The sequence below is a fragment of the Carlito syrichta genome, unplaced genomic scaffold, assembly GCF_000164805.1.
Source record: "Carlito syrichta isolate Samal-C Ts95f unplaced genomic scaffold, Tarsius_syrichta-2.0.1 Scaffold303214, whole genome shotgun sequence".
Lineage (NCBI taxonomy): Eukaryota > Metazoa > Chordata > Mammalia > Primates > Tarsiidae > Carlito > Carlito syrichta.
The window spans coordinates 276,183-284,667 of record NW_007247310.1 but is presented as its reverse complement, the minus strand read 5'-3'; the positions used below and the strand labels follow the sequence as shown (position 1 = coordinate 284,667).

The 8,485-nt window shown below is 49.6% G+C and overlaps 1 protein-coding gene across 4 annotated transcripts in view; it reads right to left on the bottom strand.

Moving 5' to 3' along the window:
* Positions 1-625: 625 nt before the first annotated feature.
* The window catches only part of DNAJC16 (DnaJ heat shock protein family (Hsp40) member C16), a 42,170-nt gene continuing 34,310 nt past the window's right edge, over positions 626-8,485 (bottom strand). For 3 of the 4 annotated variants that reach the window (XM_008058117.2, XM_008058115.2, XM_008058116.2), the window contains 7 exons: positions 7,418-7,601; positions 4,703-4,885; positions 4,484-4,560; positions 2,817-2,897; positions 2,618-2,716; positions 1,765-1,935; positions 793-1,205 (listed from right to left, as the gene is read on the bottom strand). In XM_008058117.2, coding sequence (XP_008056308.1) covers positions 806-1,205; positions 1,765-1,935; positions 2,618-2,716; positions 2,817-2,897; positions 4,484-4,560; positions 4,703-4,885; positions 7,418-7,601 — 1,195 coding nt within the window. In that variant the 3' untranslated portion in view covers positions 793-805. Of the gene's footprint in view, positions 1,206-1,764; positions 1,936-2,617; positions 2,717-2,816; positions 2,898-4,483; positions 4,561-4,702; positions 4,886-7,417; positions 7,602-8,485 lie in introns of all 4 variants that reach the window. The other variant, XM_008058114.2, reaches the window with a different exon arrangement.

Below are 8,485 nucleotides of genomic sequence, written 5' to 3'. Positions count from 1 at the left end.
GAAAGGCATCTGAACGCACACGTGTCAATGGCTCAGGTCATCACAGTACTTCCTGTGGTGCAGACCCCTCCTGACTCCGGCAGCATTGGGAGGTGGTGGATGGGACGCTCGGGGGGGTCCCTTCAGCCACTGCCCAGCCTGCCCCGCCCTTTCTTTGGGAACTCACATGCAGAACCCCCACTCATTCCTGTCCTTTCCAAATATGGCCAGCAAACTGCTGTGGGGGGTACCCCCAACAGGTATTTTTAGCCATTCACTCCCAGAACAACCCGTACGTGTGAGGCTGCTTGGAATGAGGCCTCTTTCCAGACGCAGGGAGAGAAGCTGCTGGGGGCTGTCCTGCGTTAAGAGCATGCGCCATGGCAGAAGCACAGCAGGGCTGGGGTTGGGCCAGAGGTGGGGGGCGGGGCCAACGACCCGACCTGCAAACAGGCTCATGAGGGTCTGTCGGTGCCCCCGTGGCGTGGAGCCTTGTGTCTCTCCAATAGAAGAGACAGGACAGGGGAGGGTGGGTAAATCCATGACAGGGACGACACAGGAAGAGGAAATGAGCAGCCTATTTTCAATAGTGCGGCATTAGATGACAAATAAACCCAGAGGAAAAGATTTGGATCTAGGGAATTCAAACTTGTGGTGTTTTTCACTCCTAGGTTATAACAGGACAAAGGATTCTTCTAGCCACTGTGCTAGAAGAACAATCTAAAATCTATACTCCGTTCATCATGATAGTTTGAGTCCTGAAAATACCTGTTCACAGGGGCATGTTAAAAAGTCTGAAGAGTCCAAATCTCTTTTTGAAATGCCCTCAGTCTAGTGCAGGCCATGATGGGATATAAAACCTCTGCAAGGAACCTTCTAGCAGACGCTCCATCCACAAGGACAACTTGCTCAGTTTCTCTTTGATGGGCTTAGGTCCAAGGCCACTGGAAGGTTTCCCTCGAGATTCACCCCGGTGCAGGGAAGCATCAAGGTCATTGCACGACCCCATGGCTTCCTCCTCTTCCACTGTTTTTTGGGGCTTGAAGAGACAGAAGTATTTCTTGTGGCCATTCAGAGCCAGTACGTAACCAGTGTAGTCACGTTCCATGAAATGCTTGTCATACTGGTTTGGGATTGGGGCTGCATCTTGAGCGAATTCTAGTAAGCATTCTAGCCATCCTCTGTGTTTATCTATACTCAGGAAGGAAAAGTGTAGGCAGCTGCTCCTGTAGGGAGAACAGGATGAAGATTCAGGGTATTTTCTGATATACTTAATTGGAGGGAAAAAATACCCCAGTGAGATTTCAAATAAAGCTAGATGGGCCTGAACAGAGACAACACAAAGGCCTTCTGTGGGGTCAGAGGGCCTCTACAGATGGCAGTGCTTTAGTCCCCCACCCCTCATCCCTTGCTGGATAACTTACATCACTCTCAGTGTCTGGCTTCTGAAAAATACAAAGGCGAGAGAACAGCCAGTTTTCTAAAAAACCTCAGGAAATAACACTGAGTCTCAGCCATTCTATTTAGAATCAACAGAACATGAAGTCAAGTGGGAAAAGAGGTTGCTCTCATGATGGCTCAGCTGTCCGGGCTGGGAGGACCACAGCCAGCATCTCACTGCATGGACAAAGTGCCACATAGCCCAAGAGAAAAGGGCGCAATTTTCCCCAAGCCTCACTTTACCCACAGGTTCATGCTCTCTCACAAATGCACATGTGCATGTGTACACACACACACACACACACACACACACACACACACACACACACACACACACACACTTACCCAGTGAATGTGTAGACCTCCAAAGCAAATTTCTGCAACAGGCTGGTCTTGGTGGAATTGGACAGGATGAGGACCACATTCATGTGACCTGGCCTCAGGCGTACCAAGTTACTGGTGTATGTCATATCTGTGAGCTCAGTTACCTCCACAAAGCCTTTTTTAGGAAACTTGCTGTGGAGAAATATTGAGGAGTCAAGATGTTATCAGGATAGGGGAATGCTGGCCGGGCGCGCTGGCTCGTGCCTATAATCCCAGCACCCTGGGAGGCCAAGGCGGGAGGATCGTTTGAGCCCAGAAGGCTGAAAACAGCAGGATAGGGGAATGCTGTTGCTTTAAAGGAACAAGTGGAACAAAATGCTATGCTCTAACCAGACTAGACATGCTATTTAATATTCTTGGGTTTGGCACACTGGCAGGATGGGGCTGATGCTGACGTCATAACCCCTGGCCTACACATAGCCTTTCTGATGCTGCTTGTCAGATGCTGCAGTAGTTGCTTTAGGACAGAATGAAGATGGCAGTCTGCTTTCTTTGTCAAAGACACTGGCCTCTCACTGCTGGGTGTGTGCTCATGACTGACCACATTCGTCACAGTTATGGGGACAAACCCTTTGGGCTTGTCTGCCGCCTGCCTGACGTACTTCTGTGCTTCCTGCCTTCACGACTGACCCTGAGCTACCTGCAGGCCTGGCGGGCCTTAGTGAACTGTAGTCTGCCGTGCCGTTTCCCTGCCTCCACATCTTACACGTGAGGAGGTGGACCAGAGTTCCTACATATGCATGCGGCTTTCTCAGACTCCACGGTGTGTGGGGCTGGGGCTGAGGGGAGGCGAGGCTGGCATTTTGTGAGAGACCTGCTGCTTTCTTTGGTGAGGCTTGGCTCAGTCTCCCCAGCCTTCTCCTGGACTTCCTCTTTATCTGGAGGGTTTGATTCTCGCTCATCCTTCGAGTCACTAAAAAAAGAAAAAGAGTTTTCCCGAAACAGGTGTACAAACAACCAAGGAGGTTGGGGCCTGGTGCTTGATGGCTGCCCCGAGAAGTCGCGGGGCTTACCTGAAGGCCTGGATGATGACAGTGCCGAAGAGGATGAAGAGGGCAGAGAAGATCAGGGACAGCAGGGGAATCATTTCCCGCCTGAAATCAACACAAGGCTGCATTAGCTCGCAATCAGTGCTGCGGTCTTAGGGCTTTTCTCTCCAGCTCAAAGAAAAAAAAATCCCAACGCCAAAAGCTTCCACACCAATATGCTTTCTCATTTCATGCAAACAGAAGGTTTTTTTTGGAGGGTGGCTATGGTGGAGGGGAAGGTGAAGACTGTTTACTCGTGGTTCTAACCCACAGGCAGCTTATGCTAAAAAGTTTTATTTCATATTTCAGTGTAATAGGCTGTGCCTACAGCCGGGCTCAGTGGCTCAGCCTGTAATCCCACGCCTTTGGGAGGCTGAGGTGAGTGGATTGCCTGAGCCCGTGGGTTCAAGACCCGCCTGGGCAACTTGGCGAGACCTCATCTCTACAATAAATCAAAAAATCAGCCGGGCGTGGTAGTGCATGCCTGTAATTCCGGCTACTTGGAAGGCTGAGGCGGAAGGATCGCCGGAGCCCAGCAGGTAGAGGCTGCGGTGGCCAGGAGCGGCCACTGCACTCCAGTCTGGGCAACAGAGTGAGACTCCAACTCAAAAAAAAAAGGCTGTGCCTAGTACATGCTGCATAAGGAAACAGTAAAAGGGAGATTAAAGGGTTTAAGTTGCAAACATGGAAGGACTTTCTAATATTGAAATATCAGTGACTAAAAAGTTATGTAGAACTAGTTTCTCAATTTTACTCATTTTTTTTGTCCTGGTCCGAATAGTTCAAATGTAACCAAGAGTGGTGAATTAGGGAAAGAAAATTGATCTCTCAAGATCTCACCCAAAACTGGAATTCTAACATGTTTACCCATGGCCCCCAGTGAAGGTCACCATTTTCAGGGGATGTGCTGGGGGTCAGGAATCACAGCTGTGAATGAGGCGGTTCTGCCCCTCAGGTGCTCTCAGTCTTACTAGGGGCAGAGTGGGACATCCTTCTGTATATCTAGGCGCTGCGTTCTGTGTGTGTCAGGCCCTGTGCAGGGCACCAGAGTTTCTCTGATGAAGAGAGAGTCCCTGTCTCTGCTGTCTGTGGGGGCAGACATGGGTGATCCTTTCCCAACCAGCAGGAAAAGACCAGCTAGCCAAGATAAAAAGTGTGAAGTTACTGAAAGAAGTAAAAGGGGGAGGTATTGGAAATGTGTAAACATTCTTCCTCTTGCCCATATCAAGTGTACACTGAAATTCAAAAAGGATGTGCTCAGCCAGGTGCAGTGGCTCATGCCTGTAAACCTCTGGGATGCTAAGAAGAGAGGACTGCCTGAGTCCAGGGGTTCAAGCCCAGCCTGGGCAACTTGGCAAGACCTTATCTCTACAATAAATCATAAAAATTAGCTGGGCATGGTGGCACGTGCCTGTAGTTCCAGCTACTTGCAAGGCTGAGGCAGAAGGATCACCTGAGCCCAGCAGTTCAAGGCTGTGGTGGCCGTGAGCGTGCCACTGCACTCCAGCTTGGGTGACAGAGTGAGACTTTGACTCAAAAAAAAAAAAAAAAAAAGACGCACTCCTTTCAAAAGAAAACAGTGACACCAGCATTGACAGAGAAAACAAAACGTCCCTACCAGTTGTTGCGAAATATGCTCACAACGTCCCTACCAGTTGTTGCGAAATATGCTCTCCCAGCAGTCTGAGATGTAGTCAGAGGCAGTGTAGAGCCACCGAAGGAGAAACAGCTGTTGAGAGAAAAGGGACAGTCAGGACTGAACGCCAGAGGAAGTCCCCACCTCAAAACAGCGCTGCTATTGACCCCTTGTTCTTGGCAGAAAGCCACCCCAGGCTCCCCGGCAGTCCGTCCTTCCCAGTCATGATGCTCACCGGAGCAAGCTCATCAGTCAGGTCGGGAAGCACTGCCTCAGAGGACAGAAGGGCTGGGTCTTTCCGCAACTGGTCGAGGTAACCCAAGAGGATGAATTTGTCACTCTCACTTCCAGTCCAGGGATCTTCCAGGGTTTTGTACACCACTCTTCCTGCTGTGTTGCGCCTTTCTAAAATAGACACCTGGGAAAAAAGGGGAAAAAACCATCATAAATTTCAAAGGCATGGTAAGTTACTGCTGTTTGTTTTCAGGGAGGATGGAAAAAAGGGTCCCATGAAGCCAGCAATAAGTTCAAACACAAATACTAAAATACCTGCAAGGGATTTAAATCTTTCTGACAAAATAAGATTTTTTTTTTTTTTGAGTTGGAGTCTCATTTTTGTCACCCAGGTTGGAGTGCAGTGGCACGCTCATGGCCACTGCAGCCTCGATCTGCTGGGCTTAGGTGATCCTTCCGCCTCAGCCTTCCAAGTAGCTGGAACTACAGGCGCATGCCACCACACCCAACTAGTTTTTGTGATTCACTGTAGGGATGAGGTCTCACCAAGTTGTCCAGGCTGGTCTTGAACCCCCGGGCTCAGGCAATTCCCTCACCTTGGCCTCCCAAAGTGCTAGGATTACAGGCTGAGCAACTGCACACGGCCAGAAGTTGTTTTTATGGTGACTTCCAAAGCTTTTGTTAAAAGGTAAAGCTCTTTTTTTCTCAATAGACTTTGTTCTCTTTTTTTGAGTTGGAGTCTCACTCTGTCGCCCAGACTGGAGTGCAGTAGCCGCTCCCGGCCACCGCAGCCTTGACCTGCTGGGCTCCGGCGATCCTTCCACCTCAGCCTTCCAAGTAGCTGGAACTACAGGCGCATGCCACCACACCCAACTAGTTTTTGTGATTCACTGTAGGGATGAGGTCTCACCAAGTTGTCCAGGCTGGTCTTGAACCCCCGGGCTCAGGCAATTCCCTCACCTTGGCCTCCCAAAGTGCTAGGATTACAGGCTGAGCAACTGCACACGGCCAGAAGTTGTTTTTATGGTGACTTCCAAAGCTTTTGTTAAAAGGTAAAGCTCTTTTTTTCTCAATAGACTTTGTTCTCTTTTTTTGAGTTGGAGTCTCACTCTGTCGCCCAGACTGGAGTGCAGTAGCCGCTCCCGGCCACCGCAGCCTTGACCTGCTGGGCTCCGGCGATCCTTCCACCTCAGCCTTCCAAGTAGCTGGAACTACAGGCGCATGCCACCACACCCAACTAGTTTTTGTGATTCACTGTAGGGATGAGGTCTCACCAAGTTGTCCAGGCTGGTCTTGAACCCCCGGGCTCAGGCAATTCCCTCACCTTGGCCTCCCAAAGTGCTAGGATTACAGGCTGAGCAACTGCACACGGCCAGAAGTTGTTTTTATGGTGACTTCCAAAGCTTTTGTTAAAAGGTAAAGCTCTTTTTTTCTCAATAGACTTTGTTCTCTTTTTTTGAGTTGGAGTCTCACTCTGTCGCCCAGACTGGAGTGCAGTAGCCGCTCCCGGCCACCGCAGCCTTGACCTGCTGGGCTCCGGCGATCCTTCCACCTCAGCCTTCCAAGTAGCTGGAACTACAGGCGCATGCCACCACACCCAACTAGTTTTTGTGATTCACTGTAGGGATGAGGTCTCACCAAGTTGTCCAGGCTGGTCTTGAACCCCCGGGCTCAGGCAATTCCCTCACCTTGGCCTCCCAAAGTGCTAGGATTACAGGCTGAGCAACTGCACACGGCCAGAAGTTGTTTTTATGGTGACTTCCAAAGCTTTTGTTAAAAGGTAAAGCTCTTTTTTTCTCAATAGACTTTGTTCTCTTTTTTTGAGTTGGAGTCTCACTCTGTCGCCCAGACTGGAGTGCAGTAGCCGCTCCCGGCCACCGCAGCCTTGACCTGCTGGGCTCCGGCGATCCTTCCACCTCAGCCTTCCAAGTAGCTGGAACTACAGGCGCATGCTACCACGCCCGGCTAATTTTTGATTTATTGTAGAGATGAGGTCTCGCCAAGTTGCCCAGGTGGGTCTTGAACCTGCGAGCTCAGGCAATCCACTCACCTCAGCCTCCCAGATGTGCGGGATTACAGGCTGAGCCACCAAGCACGGCTGACTTTGTTCTTTAACCTCTGATTTACTATTATAATAGAGGAAACCTTTGTTTTTTAGAGAGATTCTCCATAATTATCAAAATTAGAAAGAGCAGAAGAATTTTAAGCTTCTGTAGGGAATGATGACAAAGAAAGAGACAGAAGGAGGAGGCTAATCAGGACAAAGTGAAAGAGGGGCAGGAAGGGGACATTTCCAAAGCATACTACTGGTGGCCCAAAGAAGATCCATAAAACCCAGGATCTTGGATCCTGCAAGATGTTTACTGACAGGAAAGATGCGTTCTGTGCAAGCTTGATGTTGAAATCTACAGTATGAAACAACCAAGTGAAAGACTGTTTTAACTTTCAAGCTGGGTGTGGTGGCATGTGTCTGTAGTCCCAGTTACTCAGGAGGCTGAGGCAAGAGGATCACTTGAGGCCAGGAGTTTGAGTCCAGCCTGGGAAACATAATGAGACCCCATCGTCCCCTGCAAAAAAAAGTAGGTATTCTACACAGGCTTCAAAGTTTTCCAGATCTCCTGGAATCTGTACTCAACACTCTCGAGGAAGGAAGAAGGAAGAAACAATCCAGCGCCCTGTGCTTGTGAAGCAGCAGGATCAGGAGACTGGGGCTCACCGCTGCCTTCCCTCGGAACGCCTCGCCGTCTGGTAGGAGGGTGCTGGCAAAAGCCTGCTGCCGGTCACTGTAGACATGCACAAATCTCACCGTGTCTTGTGTGTTTGCCAGGGCAAAGGACAGGAACACTTCAAAGGGCTTGCTCAACTTGGTGGCCTCGGCAGTCAGTAAAACCACACAGTACCTGCACAATAAGACACAAGAGAAGGCTTTACAGCCAATCCTGCAGCAGGGCTGGAACCCCTAACAGCAGCAGCAGGTGAAGAGGAGGGGGTCACCTTAGATGAGTGACAGCATCTGAACAAGGAAAGCAGGCATCTCTAGTGAGAGAGGATTCCCAAGTCTTGAGTGACCGGCTGCATTTCCAAATTGGTGATGTTTTCCCCAAACCTAACTTTTTCATGACATTTAAAAGTGAGAAGTGCACTGAATCCTTGACGCAGCAGGGCCTTTTAGAAGCCATCTGTTCTAGTTCTGCCACCACAGCGAGGGCTGGCTGAAGTTGTCTCGGGTAGGGGCCGCTGAGCCTCATTCTGATGGCTTCCTTTGCCAGGCAGGCTCCAACGGGAAGTTTAGCTATTCATTAATTCATTTCCCAAACGCTAAGCACATCCTAAATGCCAGGTAAGATGGACAACATTGCCAGGTGTGGTAGCTCACGCCTATAATACAGCACTTTCGGAGGTGAAGGTGAGAGGAATGCCTGACTCAGGGGTTCAAGACCAGCATGAGCAACATGGCGAGGCCTCATCTCTAAAATAAATTTAAAAATTAGCCAGGCGTGGTAGTGTGTGCCTTGTAGTTCCAGCTACTTGGAAGGCTGAGGTGGAAAGACCACCTGAGCCCAGCAGGCCGAGGCTGCAATGGTTGTGAACATGCCACTACACTCCAGCCTGGGTGAGAATGAGACAACTAAAAAAAAGAAAAAAATATATATATGTTTTCCTTCCATATCCGGATACCTTTTACAGATGAAATAGCCTTAAATTTATTTATTTTTTTTATTTATTTATTTTTTTTTTGAGTTGGAGTCTCACTCTGTCGTCCAGACTGGAGTGCAGTGGCCGC